Raw genomic sequence first — 18,940 nt, 5'->3', positions numbered from 1 at the left:
GTTATTTTCGGAACCATAGCATTTCTGAGGAGTCTTCAAGGGCTTGCAATGGGCATATTGTATGTTTTTGTTCAGGTCAGTAAATATTCTATCAGCGGCTATTTAACCTATTTATATTTCATCCTCAACTTTGTTGAGAACAGAGCATATGCTTCTCGCTGCCAACAATTACAAATTTTAATTAGTGTTTTCAGATAAGCTTATCAATAATCCATTTCAGGGCGGTATAGTGGATTTGTATCTTAAGGAAGATAAGAAGGCGATGATCCTGATAAGCGGCTTCACACAACTTGGGGTACTCGTTGCATCAGTTTTGGGAACTGAGCTATTCGTGGCTGGTGGATGGGTATTGGTTAGTATTGGTATGGCCTCCTTCAACATCTTTCCCCTTTTAGTGCTACCACTGCTAACAAACATCAAAGTGAAAGAAAGTTCTCGACAGAAAGTTGAATATACCGATGAGGAGAAGCCTTCAGCTTCGACAAAATATGAAAATGATAGCATCCGCCCTCAATCTATTTCACTTTGGTCACAGAAAATTGCATTTCGCTTCCCTGATGTAGTCCTGTTCCTGAATAATATAGTTGCCGAACTCATAGGCTATGTGCTTCCGATGAGAATCGTGCAATCCACCACCTTTTCCCTTTCTGTAGCCGTACAATTACTGCGCATCTTTGGAATTTTCTCATTTGCATCTGCTTTAATTTTGAGCTTCATTGCAGGTAGAATTGAAAAGCTTGATGTCATCATCACAATGACAATGGGGAATTTATTGTATTATAGCGGAGCAGTAGTGGCTTTTGGAGCGACAACAAGTAATTTTAGATTCTTGGACTTCACCTACCAATTGTTGATAGGATTGATTCTAATGGGGCTAGGGGAGGCGTGTCATCTTAATCTCTATAACCCCAGCAAGTTTTATCTTTACGGAAAGTGGAATCTACACAACAGAGGTCTTGCAGAACAAGCTGCTAAGATCTACAACGTAGTTCTATGCCTTGGATCCTGTTTTGGAACTGTCATCTCTCCCCTGTCGTTGACGGAAGAAAGTGAAATCCCGACTATAGCTGTGATCTCAGGAGTTGGTGTCTCTTTAACGCTAGGGCTGTTTATTTGTAACCTGGTTAAATGATTTTGGAGAACTTTCTTTCTAATTCTTGTTTGGGGAAACAATGCATAGACGTTTTTTAAAAAATCTAAAAACGTTTTGTATATTTTATTACGTTATATTTCACTGAACTTTCTATTTGTGCAAACTAATACTATTGTTAAGGATGATAATGATTATATGTACCAATAAAATATAAATGTATTCTGTTGACTCAAAATCTACTTGTTTTCATTCACATATTCACGGCTTATATTAGCCCATACTTTATGATAAATTGTATGAAAATGGAAAGAAAACGCATTTTAGAGAATAAAATTGACTTCAAAAAAGAAGGGGCCCAGCTAGCTACTAAACGCATTTTAGAGAATAAAATTGACTTCAAAAAAGAAGGGGCCCAGCTAGCTACTAAGTGACAACTACATTTATTATAAGTTCTCGAACGTGCACATGTTAAGTAGTATTCTTTGTGATCAAAATCGGGGATGTTACCAAATTGAAATAGCAGTCTTATACATCGCTTTGCAATTGTACTATGCAATGTGCATAGTGCCGTTCTCCATGCGGTTCGGCTTTGTATTTTAAGAGATTCCTTAAGGCACGCTGATCGAGAATAGACGACTTCAAGTCTCCGTCGTATTCCGTTTTATCGATTCGCATCTATACCTGGATATAATACCTAGCTTATAATGTTAGTTATACGTACATAACTTCACAATGTGTACACATGTAGACCGTTAGAATTGATACAAGTACCAGTGGCATAAGCCTAGCTACCAAAAGTTCTTCAAACTTGAGTCAGATGAATTAGGGAATAACAATTACTAATCTATAAAAGTACAGCCGGTTATACCGGACCCTAAAACTGTGATTGAAATTAATCTAACTCTGGAGCTCTATTTGAGATAAAGTGTCACCTACAGTTACAAGCTTTAATCCGACGTGAGCCCCAGTTGTTTTTCTCCTTGTTTCAGTCGAAGTTGCAAGACTGTGGCTAGTTACACACACTTTTGCACATTCCGATTGACAGGCAACCATAAAGATAATTGAATCGTTCCGATTGCTAAGAAAGACTCTTTGAAGAAGCTAAAGTGTTACAAAGTAATTAAGATAAGCTAGGATTCGATTAGGAACGCGTTGATGCGGGCCCCTATCATTCATTAAAAACCCATTAAAGATCGGGTATATAACTCCTACCAGAACCCCGCTCAAAGGTTGGACTCCATCTCTCGTGCACCCTTGATGATTAAACTAAAATTATTAGAGTGTAAAGCTGCAAATTCAATCCCTTAAATTAAGTGATCATTGATTAATTCTTAACAATACGGATTGATGAATTATAACACCTATAGAGATAGTTGCCGGCCCCATTATCTCTTACCTAACTTTATTAGAAATTCATAATGTCCCCTTGTACTGCTGCAAAGTTTTGATAACTAGTACTGCAGTATTATTTTGAACAACGTCACTTGCCGTAAAACTAATTGTTGATAAGCTTTGACATTTTTCAGTGCACAGTGGTGTTATCCTTGAGAAAGTGACACATGTTTAGTGTCATGTGTTAGAGGCCCATGTGAAGTATCGCATGTTAAATACAGGCACATACTATTTTAACATCACAATTACATATTATGTGTGCGAGTGGTTGCATCGATTGTGCGAAACTGGCTGCACAGTTGGGAGCACCAAGGGATGCTGGAAATCAGCGCCCCCCCCCCCCCCCCCCCCCTCTCCCTGTATTTCAGCGAACCGATGGGTGAGCGGCAATTCTACATGCAGATTGTTGGGTACAGGATGAAGGTGCGGGTGTCCCTAAATTGATGCGATAATTCTCTTGAAAATCGGATCGGGGATCCGTCGGCTTGATCTACTCCCAAGAGCAATTAGTGCCCAGTGCCAGTGCAGTCGATTTGATATGATGACTCGTCACCCCACACCGTTGTTATCCATGACAAACACACACCTGTAAGGTTAACAATAACTGTCGTCTGTCATATCACAACATACCTAACATGTAACATGAACACACCATTGTAACATGTTATAATCATTAAATTGTTATCGCCTGTTTCCATATCCCACCTAAAACCTTAACCATTTAGCAATGAACGCCAACAGTAACACCTTTTCTTTCTTCACGTCCGAAGAGGAGGTACTCAGCGACCTTAGCATGTCGTGCAGAAAGATAGATTTCTATCTGTCCTCGGTGTTTCTGGAAGTAATACAAGGGTCAGGACAACGGCCTGTGGCCCCAGGCGAGGAACCACCACGGTCCCTCAAAAGAATTCTCGAGTCCAGAGGGGCAAAAGTAACAATAGAGGCCATACGAAGACCTGCCCGGCCAGTCAGGATGATGACGCTTGAGGGCCCAGTAGCCGCACTATTGGGGACGGTTAAGGTCTTTCTCAAGATCATGAGGTCCCCGGAAGTAGTCCAAATAGAAGAATTCGTGGAGGTAGACAGCACCGGGCTCCGAGTGGGAGAAGAAGGACTAACGGTCAACCGCCGGCTTGGCAGGGCCCTGGTAGACGTCCAGGAAGTAAAGGCCCTGTCGCTCATACGACTGAGTCGTCCTGCTTGAAAATACTTTTAACTAAAAATAATACAACGTTTTCATTAACAAAATACGTTTACAACTAACCCGTGTTTACTTTGTTTACTTTTAATATATTCTTGGAGTCCGGCCACACCAAAAAAAAACTGTGCAAGTTACGTTTGTTAAGTTAAGTTACCCAAAAGAGGTTAAGTTAAAAAACGTAACCATATCGTATACCTCGGGAAGCTAGGCCCAGTTAAAGGCAGTTTATTTCTATACAAACATTGTTGTATTCATTTCCCCGTGAAGGCAAGTAACATGTCCATAAAAGTAAAATATGACTAAATAACTAAAAGTAAGTTAAGTTAAGGTTTATAAAGTAAGGCATGCATACATGGGGGTGTGTCCCAGGTAGACTAAAGTTACAATATATTACTCTTTTAAACCCAATACCGGATATTCTGCCGGCCTAATTATGTGACTCTATCATTTGTTAATTAGTTATAGACCGCTAAAATTAATATAAGTACCTAGTTAGCCTCTACCAAAAGTTCTTCAAACTTGAGTCAGATGAATTAGGGAATAACAATTACTAATCTAAAGTACATCCGGTTATAATACCGTGACCGGACCCTAAAACTGTGATTGAAATTAATCTAACTCTATAAGCTCTCTTTGAGATAAAGTGTCACCTATTTGGCGGGGACTTACCGAACCTTGTGACATTATGTTACGTCACCACTCTTCAACTCTGAATACAAGCCGTCGGCTCCGGCCGTAAGTATGCTTAATAAAGCTAACCAGGTGTAATCAGGTTCTAATCATGTCTTGATTAGATGGAGCCTTTATCATTGTGTAGGACTTGATGATGATTGTATGATAATACCAACAGTCGGCCCTTTTTAAACCCAACTTTTAGGTTTTTCACCTATAAAATAATTTCTATCGGTATTTTGTCGAGCTGAACATCCTGCATCCTTTGAACTTCATCGATTTGCTTGAATCTCAAAAATGGCGAGCTGGAGGACAGTCTTACACTTACAGGCTCTAATCCGACGTTTCAGAGCTACTTCAGCAAGAAAGTTATGTCCAATTTAAAATTAAGGTTAAGACTGGATCTGCAGGAGCCATTTGAGGGCCTACGAAATAATTGGTAATCGTACTGTAGTGCGACACGTACTCTAGTGCGACACGTACTCTAGTGCGAAGTCCGACAAAAAACCCTCTGTCGCACTACAGTACGTGTCGCACTACGATCCAGGTAGCGTACTCTAGTGCGACAAAATATCCTGACTTATTTCCAAGTTCAGGTCACATCCTATCCTTCTTATGGACCATTAAGAGATTCGTCGGGTCGGTTCACGTCACTTATTTCGAAGTGATCTTGCGAATACGATTCGTCGGTTCACATCACGTGTTTCGAAGTTATCTACTGATCATAATTCCTTCGTGTCAGTTCAAGCCACGTATGCAGTGTGTGATCCACTGGGTAACTCTTAAGCAGCATTTGATCCTCATTCCTATCACACGCATCGTATGAAGGTATATCTCCGATTGGGATAACAAGTTCATATGCTTGGGCCATAAATAAGGTCACGATGATTCTACCAAAGCATCGAGCAACATCAATATGTCTTCTTCAATCACCTTCATTCCTGGACGCACTACTGGTCTACTGGTTCAAAAAACGTTATCCACGACGGATACCGCTACTGCCTGGATAAGAATCGCGACGACAAGACCTACTAGCGATGCACTGAGAAGACCTGGTCCGGACGTCTCAGTCTGACGAACAACACTACTGTGACCTGGACGCAGCTGAAAGCAACCCTTCCCTCGGAGATGGATTCTTTTGCTGCCTAGTGACTACTACGAACGTACCTGGGTCGGAACACAAACCTCCTCTCCCCCTTGATGGGCTGCACCAACCCTACTATCTGGCGATTTATCGACGTCCTGAAGAAGGAGCAGGATCTAACCCAATGGAAGATCAACCAGAAGAATGAAGATGCTCAGACAACTACCTACTCGCCGACTGAAGAAGTTGACTGATTACGACCGTCGCTTGAACGCTGTGATTGATAGCTACGATGATTATATTATGACAGAATGGATTAGTTGAAGTGTGCTGTGTGTTGGAACAATGATTTTGAATTGAATATTGTGATTGCAATCTTAGATTTTATATTTAACCCCATTACTCATACACGACTACACTCTTGTCATGTGTAAAGTGTTTTGTCGCACTTTAGTTCGTATCGCACTTATACAGTCCAGGTAGCGCACTGTAGTGCGACAGTGTCGGCCTTGAAAATTCTCTGTCGCACTAGGGTACGAGTCGCACTACGATCCAGGTAGCGTACTCTACTGCGACAGTGTCGATCTTGGAGGTTTCGCACTAGGGTACGTGTCGCACTAGAGTACGTGTCGCACTACAGTACGTGAACCTTATTTCTTTGTTGTCTCGTAATCCAGTCATCTCTGCTGTGCCTGGAACTTCTCCGTCTTGCACTGCTACACAATCTAGCTCAATGGTGTTCCTGTTAGCTGTTGATAATCGTTGAAATCTCAGGCTTAACTCTCGGTAAATTCTTGAACCGGTGATTAGGGTTCCGAGTCTTTGTATAGGTACGCTAATAAGGTTTGTTACAGTGTCATCATAGATTAGTGGGTTTATGACTGAGTTGATGGGTAGAATAATCATGGAAAACAGGCCATACCAGGGTGTTGCATCTAGGACATCAAGGGAATGTAGGACACAGATCACTATGAAGGGCACCCAGCAAAGGAAATCTGTAGTGATGATGATGGTGATTCTTAAGTTCATTTTTCTATTGCGTTGAGTTATCTGTCGGTTCCCTCCTGACTGAGTCAAACTTTTAGAAGATTTGTGAGATATGATGCCAATGATTAAGTATGAAGCTGTTATGAAAGAGAAGCAAACAAAGTTCAGGGCAAGAATTGCCCATACCAAGTGCCTCTGTGGATCATTTTCTTTGACAAAATATTTGAAAAGGCAGACTCCATCGTTTCCATAGAATTCTACCTTTTGTATGTTTTTTGTGTAATCTTCATACCTATTATCGTGAGAATACATCTCGGACATCATTTCGTTGATCAAATGCCAACTTAGTGTTGTTTCTTTCATTCTACCAAAGTATCCTTGAAAGACGGCAAATAGCGTCTGCTTGTTCATTGATCCAATAAATACCTTTATCTCTTCTGCATATTTTACTCCATTGACAAAGAAATCCTCAAATTTGGAGATAATTGGAATAACAGCAATAATAATGGACGCCAACGTCATCATAAAAACACCTCCTGCAACTTGAAGTGATTTTATTAAGGTAACTTCTCCCGGAATTCTCATAGAATTTTTTATTCCATAAATTCGGTTGAGGCTCAGTGCACACATAGCAAAAAGCGAGACTTGAGATCCTATGGTGCTAAGAACACCAATAATTGAACAATGGATGCTGGTAATCCAACCAATCTGCTGAGTACAATATTGTTCCTTGAAGATTACACCATCAAAAACTGATATGACGAATAAGTAGATACCAACTAAAAGGTCTCCAAAAGATATCATCATGATGAGGGACTTATTGAACAGAGCTACTGTGGTTTTACAGTTCTTTAAAGTTCCAGTATTTTTGGACAGGATGATAAGATTTGCCAATACGGCTAGAAATCCTATAACCCACGATGAACATTTGAGAGCATTCCCTTCTAGAATCTGTCTTGAACACTGGTTATTACATTCGTCCGTTAAATCCAGGCAGTCAAATGATCCGTCACATTTCTTTGTCACCGGTATGTAGCTACCGTCACACTTGAAATTATTTGTGCAGCTGTCCTCATCCGAGCCATCCCCGCAATTATCGATGAGATTGCATACTTGGGAATAATCAATGCAAGTGATATTGTTGTCACAGACAAAATATTTGTTCGTATAAATATCTTTATATGAATTTGTGACAAATGTTAGGTATTCGTTATTGGCTATCGTCCCTATTCTATTTTGATATTGTCCTGGACAAACCTCATATGTAGGGATATTTCTCAGTGGACAAGAGGAACTGAAACACTTGTCTGCACAACTAGTGTACAAATATTGTTCTCCAAACATGTGGTCACAAGTTTGAAGAATGTTTGGCATGATAACCGTTGTATTGGTTCCTCCGTAAACGTTTTTATTTGAAAATCTAAACGTGCTGATAGTGAAGCAATGATTTTTGAAGTTTTGAGTGTTTTTTTATCCCCTTTATGCAGTATGATAAATGCTTTGTCATGCTGTTGTCAGTTGATAAAACGGCTGTGGACAGTTTCGATTGTTTGCGGGACTCAGAGCAGATCTTATTTTCATTTCCGCATGTTTCAACTCCATCGCATAGTTTACTAAATTCCACATATCCAGGGTCACCCCATGGACAAATGAACACATTTTCACACTTGTCGTTGCTGGTAACAAATCGTAATGATTTGTTGCTCCCACAAGTGGGCCAACTGTCATCTTCGTCGATTCCATTCAAACAGTCCTTAACCCCGTCTCTTAACCAAGCTAGAGGTATTTGGAGTACCCCTCTCTGGCCGACACGTCTTTCACACTTTTCCAGTGTCGTGGTGTTGCATATAAGACCAGTTTCATCACTTTTATCATTGCAGTCTTGTTAACCATCACACATGAAGTGCCTGTGAACAGTACACTGAATAGAGGTTTGTAAGCACTGGTTCTCAAAGTTATCGTCACATATTTCCTTTTCACCCGAGCAGATCATATATTTTGATACAGAGGACAAGTATCCGTTAACAAGACATCTTACCCCTACTCTGGCGGGATCTGAACAGTTTGTTTGATATGGAGCATAATCACTGCAGTGTTGTGTGTCGAGAGTTACCAAATGAGACAGTTGTTAACAGAGTTACATTAAATATTAAACATCCTGTAAATAGTACATATTAGTAATAATAAATCTCACGACATTCTCCCCAGCTAAATAATAGAAGTCAATATTGAAGTCAAAATTACTTTAATCTCTCACAAAACTATAAAACAGGGGTAAAATTTAAATTATAAAACGGTAAAAAACGGTTCATAAAACTGAGATATTAGGAGGTGCACCATAAAAATAAACTTGCTCGGATTTTAAAAATTTTTGTACCATTGTTTTCTAGAGACTGTGAGAATTTTCACAATACCAAATTTGTCATACCTTTTTGGAAAGATCAGTGAGTTTTGCCTAGGTGCCATATTTGATGGTGCGCGGCTTTTGGAGCAAAATTAACTGTAAAAGTCGCGTAATTTGACCAAATTTGACCAAATTCGTTGATTTTTGTCGTATTATTTGGATATATCTTCAGTTCCTTGAATGAGATCATTCTGAAAATTGGTGACGATCTTCCAATAAGGCTTTTACAACTGTCTGAAAAATTTGGTGGATATCGGAGTTGATATAGTGATCAAAATGGGGCAAAATACGCTGCTTTTAGCTGTAACATAATGTTTGATGGTTGGATATGCTTTAAACTTTTCGGACACATTTCTTGTAAGTCTATGAGTAAGCTTACCAATTTTTGTTGCAATCGGAGGTCGGGAAGAATACTTAATATCTATTTGTTTGAAGAAAATTGTGCTGGCCGAAATTAGCGCTAAAAAACCATCCCACAGTCGGCACGCGCGGCTCACTGTCGATGGCGCACTACCTAGAGATATAAAACGGCGAAATAAACGTAATATCGTCTCCGCGCGGCTGCGCTATATCATATCATAAGATAATTAGATTAGAAATGTTTATGGAGACGGCTTCCAGATATGCGAAAGTCCCCGCGCGTTACGTAAACTAGTAATCAGGTTGCTGCCACAGAGTGACGGCGCCATTACGTACACACGCATAAATTATAATTTAGGCTTTAAAACTGCCAAATATAAAATGTCTCATCAATAGTGAAAAGTCTCGAAATTCACGCGGTGATCAAGCACGATCAAGTGTCTAACCAGCCTGGAAGCGGTCAGGAGGACGAGATTCCCTAGTTGAACGGCGGGGGTTCGGAGAGATGACACGGTTCAGGGATACAGGAGGAGGTTGGAGGGTTAGAGGGAGCGGGAGTAGATGGAGCGACCGTAACAGAGGGGGTCACTGCAACTGGGGGTATTTCCTTTACAGCAGATCCTGTGGAGTTTTCGGCATTAGATTCGCTGACAGGTAGAGGTGCCAAGTCCCTCAACGAAACAGTGTCCTCGCGGCCCCCTGGGTACCTGACTCTAGCATTTGCGGGGTTGACTGAGACAAGATCGACCTCGTCACATAATGGATCATACTTAGACCTTCGGACGTGCCTCTTGGCCAGCACTTTTTTTTGAGTCAATAGCCAAGAAGGGACTGGTTTTCCGGAAGCGGATCTCCTTTGGAAGGAGAAAAGGCGTTCATGGGGAGTCTGGTTAGTGGCCGTACAGAGCAGAGTCCTTTGAGCATGAAGTACCTCGGGTAGGACTATCTCCCAATGGGTCAGAGGGAACTTTTTGCTTGATAGTGCTAGCTGAATAGCCTTCCATATGACGCCATTGTAACGTTCAACCTGGCTATTACCACGGGGGTTGTACTTCGAACTATTACTAAACCCTACCCCGTGATCTAGGAAGAATTTACGGAGCTCACTGCTTATCAAGGAGGGGCCGTTGTCTGAGTGTACATATCCTACCGTGCCAAACATAGAGAACAAGTTAGATAAACATCTGATTATGGTAGAAGATTCCATGTTAGGGCAGGCGTAGACAAAGGGGAACCGGCTATACTCATCTATGATGACCAGCATATACTTATTCTTTGTGCTCGATGGGAGGGGTCCCTTGAAATCAATACTAATTCGGTCCAGGGGTTTTGTAGCTTCTATTAGCGGAGGGTTTAGAGGTCTGATGAACTTGGGCTTAATCCTAGCACAGTCCCCACAATCAGCTGTTACTTTCTTGACTTGATCGATGGAGAAAGGCATGTTTCTGACCCTAACAAAGTGATATAACCTGGCCACACCTGGATGACAGAGATTTTCATGAATATCAACCAGGTCAGGGTAACCATAGGCGAGGGCTGAACAGTAGGCTCGCGAAAGGCAGTCGGCTGTGACGTTTTCGGGCCCGGGCCGATACTTGATATCAAAGTCCAAGGTGGAGAGCTCGATCCTCCAGCGCTGTATCTTATTATTTTTGATCTTCCCGTGGGTCTGATGACTAAACATGAAAGAGATAGCCTGTTGGTCGGTGATGAGAGTGAATTTTCGTCCTGCTAAATAATGTTGCCATTTTCGACATGCTTCAACAATAGCGCAGGCCTCCTTCTCCACAGCGTGGTGTCTGCGTTCATGTGCTTTTAGGGTCCTAGAGAAAAATGCAACAGGCTTACCACCTTGGTTAAGACTAACGGAAAGGGCAAACTCAGAAGCATCTGATTCAAGGACGAGATTATCACGATCATTGGGACACACGATACATGAACTTGCGATTTTTGATTTAATACTCTCGAAAGCAGTATTACAAGTCTCTGACAGTGGAAATGAGGGTTCCTTAATGAGTGGCTGGACCATATCTGAGTACTTTTCTACCCACCGTGAGTAGTATGAAAACAAACCGAGAGCTCTCTGCAAGGAAGCAGGGTCCTTAGGCAATGGCAGTTTAAGTAAGGGCTCCATGCGGTCTGGATCAGGTCTCATCTGACCTTTTGAGACCAAGTAGCCTAGGATATTAATAGAGGTAGTAGGCCCCGCTGTTTTCTCCTTGTTGAGGGTTAGACTATATTTCTCTACAATGTCTAGAAACTTCTTCACATTCTCGTCATGTTCTTCTTGTGACTCACCCGCCACTGTAATATTGTCAAGATAGGCGAAAGTCCCCTCGAGCTTCTCCTGTTCTATGATTTGGTCAATGACTCTCTGGAAGGCTGCTACCCCATTTTTAACACCAAAGGGGATGACGTTGAACTCAAATAACCTCCCGGCGGCTTCGAATGCGGTATAAGACTTTTCGTTTTCCATTATTGGTATTTGATAATACGCAGACTTAAGGTCAAAGGTGCTGTAGATTGAGTACTTTGCAATGCTAGATACAACCCTCTCCATGTTTGGTAATGGATATGCGTCCAGTAGTGTGAATTTGTTTATCGTGCGAGAGTAGTCTACAACCATCCTCGGTTTTGTGTTTGGCTTGTTGAGGCCAGTAACTAGAACCTGAGCCCTCCATGGGCTATTGCTTGGCCTGATTATGTCACTTTCAAGTAGGCTATCAATGGTTTGTTTAATGAAAAATGACTCTTGATCGGAAAACTTGCGAGAACCGCAGGCAATAGGACGGAGATTACGGCACTATCCGTCGCGGAGTCGAGTCCGCGGCGGAGCCGCCGGACTCCGGGCGGACTCCGAGCGGACTCCGGCGGAGCCGCCGGACTCCGAGCGGACTCCGGCGGTGCTCCGCCAAAATGTATTTACAGTGGACTCGAGTACATTTTGGCGGACTCCGAGCGGAGCCGAGCGGACTCCGAGCGGACTTTAAAGTCCGCCGCGGACTCCGAGCGGCTCCGCGGCGGCTCGGCGGAGTGTCCGCCGCGGACTAAGCCACTAGGCGGACTCCGGTCCGCCGCGGACTCCGGCGGAGTGCTTGGCGGACTCCGCCGGACCTCTCCGCCAGACTTGAATCCGGCGGAGTCCGGCGGAGCTTGGCGGAGTCCGCCAGCTCGGCGGACTCCGCTCGGAGTCCGCCGGACTCCAACAGAGTCCACTGACTTCCGACCTCCGTCTTCCGACCCTCGGCTAAATTTGTCACGTGACATACAACATAGCATTTTGCAATATTGTGGTCAGATGAAAAGGTCGCTAGTGATAAACCTTAACCATTACCCTCACAATGTCAATAGTGTACAACTCTAGTCCTAACTTTGACCCTATAATGTATAAACGTTGACCCTAACCCTCCACCAAACCGTCCGCAGCGAAATATCAATTGTCAATGTCATTGACTGGTCACGTGACCAAAACAATTTTTGTCATATTATCTCATATGGGGAAGCGTTTTTAGCAAGCAAAAATTCGTCGACCATCACAGGACGACGCCAGCCAGCACTCTCTACGCTCTTCGAGCTCCGATCGTCCTGTGACGAAGTAAGGACGAAGCCTGAGGTCCTCAGGTAACATCGACCACCGATTGAAAATTCAAAATTTTTTTGACATAAAGGTCAAATGTAAAACTAAAATCTTGATGTTGATTGATTGACGACGTCAATTTTTGAGCACAGCGCGAGCGCATATTGCGGAAAAGGACCGCGTAGCTAGTCAAGATGTTGATAAATATTTGGCTTGTGGCGCGATGTGTTGCTCTAACTATAGCCCTCTCGCTTGCAGTAGCGCGCAACCGCCGGAGGCGGAAATGACCTGGTTAGCTAGGTAAACGCGATGTGCCTTGTAGGATGAAATCCTACTAGCTGACGCCATTCGCAGCTGTGCTGCTCGCTGTACGTCAGCGATCGAAATTTATACGCGTATCCCCCGTTAAGATGTGCCACTCGACGCGCCATTCACATAGCCATGTGCCTACGCGTACTGCGTGACGCGCTTGTTTCACAAGTAGGATAGGCACATACAGATCAGCACACATAAGATGGTACGTGTGCGCGCGCGCAGTGCTGACAATTGCGTCGTATTTAACTAGGGGGTGCACCATAAAAATAAACTTGCTCGGATTTTAAAAATTTTTGTACCGTTGTTTTCTAGAGACTGTGAGAATTTTCACAATACCAAATTTGCCATACCTTTTTGGAAAGATCAGTGAGTTTCGCCTAGGTGCCATATTTGATGGTGCGCGGCTTTTGGAGCAAAATTAGCTGTAAAAGTCGCGTAATTTGACCAAATTTGACCAAATTCGTTGATTTTTGTCGTATTATTTTGATATATCTTCAGTTCCTTTATGAATGAGATCATTCTGAAAATTGGCGACGACCTTCCAATAGGGCTTTCACAACTGTCCGAAAAATTTGGTGGATATCGGAGTTGATATAGTGATCAAAATGGGGCAAAATACGCTGCTTTTAGCTGTAACATAATGTCTGATAGTTGGATATGCTTCAAACTTTTCGGACACCTTCCTTGTAAGTCTATGAGTAAGCTCATCAATTTTTGTTGCAATCGGAGGTCGGGACGGATACTTAATATCTATTTGTTTGAAGAAAATTGTGCTGGCCGAAATTAGCGCTAAAAAACCATCCTACAGTCGGCACGCGCGGCTCACTGTCGATGGCGCACTACCTAATTTAACTCCGGGTGCACGTACATCGTGTGCGATTATTTATACTTATCGAAGGCTATAAATGCCTCTTGTTTATTTTAATTTGGCCTTGGTATTGTTCACTTTTAGACGATAAAATACAGGAATTGCGCCTTGCGGTATAATAATACGAATAATTAAGATTGTACAATCAAAATACATCACGAAACAGTATTAACTACCTCGCTACTTATCAACTTATACTATGTACTATGCGACAAAGATACACAATGCAATATTTATATACTTATAGAATAAACGAAACTTATAGAATAAACAATTTTTTTCGTTGCTCGTCGCACGTCGACGAACAACGAAGCTCGTTGCGACGCGCCGCGCAATGAGCTGCCAGGCTATGACATCGTCCTGGTCCAACAAATTTTGGCGAGCGATTTTCTCCAAAAATTTAATGAGGGCGTCGACGTGCGACGAGCAACGAGAAAAATTGCGTGGCGCGTCGGGTGGCACATCTTAACGGGTGATACGCGTATAAATTTCGATCGCTGACGTACAGCGAACATCACAGCTGCGAGTGGCGTCAGCTAGTAGGATTTCATCCTACAATGCAAGGCACATCGCGTTCATTTAGCTAACCAGGTGCTTTCGCGCCGCTGCGGGCGCGCTTGTTCCACAAGTCATTTCCGGCGGTCGCGCGCTACTGCAAGCGAGAGGGCTATAGTTAGAGCAACACATCGCGCCACAAGCCAAATATTTATCAACATCTTGACTAGCTACGCGGTCCTTTTCCGCATGCGCTCGCGCTGTGCTCAAAAATTGACGTCGTCAATCAATCAGCATCAAGATTTTAGTTTTACATTTGACCTTTATGTCAAAAAATCTTTGAATTTTCAATCGGTGGTCGATGTTACCTGAGGACCTCAGGCTTCGTCCTTACTTCGTCACAGGACGATCGGAGCTCGAAGAGCGTAGAGAGTGCTGGCTGGCGTCGTCCTGTGATGGTCGACGTATTTTTGCTTGCTGGGATCCGGCCGAATGACGCCACATGCAACGTGTAGGGTAAAACTAAAAACGCTTCCCCATATGAGATAATATGACAAAAATTGTTTTGGTCACGTGACCAGTCAATGACATTGATATTTCGCTGCGGACGGTTTGGTGGAGGGTTAGGGTCAACGTTTATACATTATAGGGTCAAAGTTAGGACTAGAGTTGTACACTATTGACATTGTGAGGGTAATGGTTAAGGTTTATCACTAGCGACCTTTTCATCTGACCACAATATTGCAAAATGCTATGTTGTATGTCACGTGACAAATTTAGCCGAGGGTCGGAAGACGGAGGTCGGAAGTCAGTGGACTCTGTTGGAGTCCGGCGGACTCCGAGCGGAGTCCGCCGAGCTGGCGGACTCCGCCAAGCTCCGCCGGACTCCGCCGGATTCAAGTCTGGCGGAGAGGTCCGGCGGAGTCCGCCAAGCACTCCGCCGGAGTCCGCGGCGGACCGGAGTCCGCCTAGTGGCTTAGTCCGCGGCGGACACTCCGCCGAGCCGCCGCGGAGCCGCTCGGAGTCCGCGGCGGACTTTAAAGTCCGCTCGGAGTCCGCTCGGCTCCGCTCGGAGTCCGCCAAAATGTACTCGAGTCCACTGTAAATACATTTTGGCGGAGCACCGCCGGAGTCCGCTCGGAGTCCGGCGGCTCCGCCGGAGTCCGCTCAGAGTCCGCTCGAAGTCCGGCGGCTCCGCCGCGGACTCGACTCCGCGACGGATAGTGCCGAGATTACCCTCGAGATTGGCGAACAAAGATGGGGGCTCGATATCTGCTTTAGCCAGTGAGCAGGAAATTGACGGAGAAAAGGGACTGGTGAGTTCGATGGGTGCTTTGTGACCACTAAATGAAAGTACCAGGCGCTCATGTTCCTTCAAAATGTCCAAACCCAGTATGATATCGCAACACAACTGTTCAAGAACCATGAGGCGCACGTTACAGAGGGAATGTTCATTTAAGTTTATATCAACATGACAGGCACCCACAGTTCTACTCACATGATTTTCTGATGCTAATGTTATTGAATTATTACAGTTTGAAAGTTTAACGCCTAATTTAGAAGCAAAACTTTTAGAAATGAAGCTTTCGGAGCTTCCTGTGTCAATTAGGAGATAGCCATTGAAATGGTCATTTACCTTGACGTTTACTACGGAGTGGGAGAGGGATGAGGGGTAAGGAGTCGACGAGGTAGCAGCGAGGAAGGGAGTATAGGCGTCCATCTCAGCAGGTACGTGATCATCGTTAGCAGGCCGGCGCATGGCTGCAGAGCGTTTGTTAGGATTTCTCTTGCGTTGTCGGCAAACACTGCTGAAGTGGCCCCGTCTGTCACAGTTGTGGCAGGGTGCATCTCTTGCAGGACAAACTTTTCGGTCGTGAGGGCTGTAGCCGCAGTAACCGCAGTGTTTGTCTCCTCCTTTTTGTGATTGGAATTGGGCACGGCCCTGAACAGCTGCAACATGAGAGATAGGCTCTTGACCAACAGAGCATGAATCGGTTGCCGCTAAGTGACCTTCGTCAGAAGCCCGGTGATTGTAGTGCTTACTCTCCCTGAGGGCTTGCTCAAGTGTGGTAGCTGCCTTAGTTGTGTCAGATAAGGATTTAGTATCCTCAAGTAGCCGTTGGCGGATCTGATGTGAGCTCAATCCTGATATGAATGCCGTTCTGATACATTCCTCTTGGTGCGCTGCAGCAGTTACCTCCTTGAAGTCACACTCTTTAGCTAGTTTTTCTAGTGCCAACAAGTATAATTCGATGGATTCTCCTTCCTTCTGGGTTCTCATGGCCAGGCAGTGACGAGCATAGTTTGGGTTTTTCGTCTTTACGAACAGAGCCTGTAAGAGGGCGCTGGCTTCAGTGTATTTAGTTAGCCCCGATATGTGCAGGAAGATATCAGGGCTAATAAAGTTTATTAAAACCTTGTATTTATCTTCGTCACTAGTTACGGTTTCTTTCAGTGTCTCAATGAAGTTGTCCATCGTAGTGCTCCAATGTGTGTATTTGTTTGCGTTTCCTCCTTGAGTTGATGTAGCTAGGTCCAGTTCTAGTCTATCCGGTCTCAGTACTTTATCCATACTTTTGTTTAGTTGAGGATGTTTAAAGTGTTGTGTGTCGAGAGTTACCAAATGAGACAGTTGTTAACAGAGTTACATTAAATATTAAACATCCTGTAAATAGTACATATTAGTAATAATAAATCTCACGACACTTGGTGTAAATGTTTAACAGTGCACATCTTGTAAAGTTATGTACTGGTACTGTAAGTTTAGTCCAGGAATGTTCACAAGTGTACTGTGTTTCATTAGTAACGGTACAGTTAGTTTCGTCCTCTCCGTTAACACAGTGCTCACATCCATCACATATATCTAGGCTGGTGGTAAGTAGTTTACTATTCCTGCTCTAAATGAAATGTCACAATACATACCGTAACTGTATCCGTTACATGTAGCCTCATCTTCACAGAAGCCTGCAAAAATCACCAACGGATTAACATCACAAACATCATTACAGATTTTGTTGGACTCCATCTTTTTCCCACCCGGCATAGTTATCATTTCGCTGCATCCCGCTTCATCTAGTTCTGTATTGACACAGTCAGATTTTCCATTGCAAATTGAAAGAGTATCTTCAAATGTTATCTTGATTGTACCCCATTTTTTCTTACACATAAATACTCCACAAAGAATATCGCCATATGTTACTTCATTAACAACAATACGTCTACAGGCCTGATAATAGTGCGGATCATCTGAACATAAAACTGACACTGTTCTATACGATGTGTCCACCCAATAATACTCCTCTGTGTTGTGACACTTATATATAAGAGCCTGTGATTCCTGATCTTTCACGAACATACCTGTTTCAAAAATCCTCCTTCTTCTTTAAAACTGCACGACTCTGCGAAGTGTTTTCAAGAGTGACACTCAATAAGCTAACGTTTCCATTAATTTACCCAAAACAAAAATTACTTTCTTTAAACTGATATTATAGGTCGATTTTAATTTTTATACATAATAATATAAGTGATATAATTACCTTGGGTAATTGAAGTTGGAACTTCGGACCAAGCTTTTGATTTGTATGTACTTGTGATGAATGGTGTAGTACTCTGTGGAGTACCAAGTTTCAACAGAATCAGTAATGTTGCAAGTTTCATAGCTCCATATTCTAAAAAATATTTTAGCTAAGATGATACTGAAAAGTGATTGGAAATTAAAAGACATTCCAAATCCACCCTACCTCCGTCCAATCTAAAAGCAAGCTCACGAGTGAAACGTAAACAAATATTAAAATACATCCCCGCAAATGACATTTAAATTAAAATTTCTATTACTTCATGCCGGTTATAGTTTTCGCCAGGTCCTGAACAGTTTCGTCAAATATGCAAAATATAGAGCAACCTTTTGACGATTCTTCTTCATTCAAAGTGAATTTCAACTAATTAGTTGAAATTCACTTTGAATGAAGAAGAATCGTCAAAAGGTTGCTCTATATTTTGCATATTTTGACGTTTTCAATGTAGATTTATAACAATAACAGTTAACTGTTATTGTTATAAATCTACATTGAAAACGTCAAAAGACCAACTGTAGCGGTTTACCAGAACATCTAGACATCTAAAACTAAGGCTTGGAATCTTAGTAAAAGCAAATGGTTGTAAAAAATGTTAAACGATTGAATGGCACATCATTGTTCTGTAACATTAAATTGAGATCCATGACGTACTTCCCGTCTATTGAAGTGTAGTTTTTGTAGTTCCTATAAAGGAGGAACTACAACTCAACAAGCGCACTGTTTAGTCCTGAAGGGACTGTTGTATAATCAATAGTGATAAATAATAGTAATAATTAACTTAACAATAATTGATAAATAATTAATTTAATAATAAACACCGTCTAACTGCAAGAAGCATCAGGACCCATGTGCTAAGCTACTTTATAAATTTATCGCCTCTGCCGGCCAACAGAATATAATAGCGAAATAAAAAGAAT

General features: G+C 42.6%; 2 protein-coding genes across 2 annotated transcripts in view; one reads left to right on the top strand and one right to left on the bottom strand.

Moving 5' to 3' along the window:
* The window catches only part of LOC134825063 (LIM/homeobox protein Lhx3-like), a 667,636-nt gene that overhangs the window by 214,306 nt on the left and 434,390 nt on the right, over positions 1 to 18,940 (top strand). The window lies entirely within an intron of this gene.
* On the bottom strand, positions 9,672 to 11,669 carry LOC134825488 (uncharacterized). The gene has a single exon (XM_063837703.1). It carries the CDS (start codon positions 11,667 to 11,669, stop codon positions 9,672 to 9,674), a length of 1,998 nt encoding a protein of 665 aa, XP_063693773.1.

This window comes from Bolinopsis microptera, chromosome 13, assembly GCF_026151205.1.
Source record: "Bolinopsis microptera isolate Bmic1 chromosome 13, MBARI_Bmic_1.0, whole genome shotgun sequence".
In the NCBI taxonomy this organism is placed as follows: Eukaryota; Metazoa; Ctenophora; class Tentaculata; order Lobata; family Bolinopsidae; genus Bolinopsis; species Bolinopsis microptera.
Note: the sequence above shows the minus strand (reverse complement) of the source record. Positions and strands in the feature narration are given on the sequence as shown.

What these genes read in the sequence shown, in the direction of transcription:
- LOC134825488 (XM_063837703.1), bottom strand. Translation starts at nt 11,669, where the DNA reads ATGGAAAACGAAAAGTCTTATACCGCATTCGAAGCCGCCGGGAGGTTA.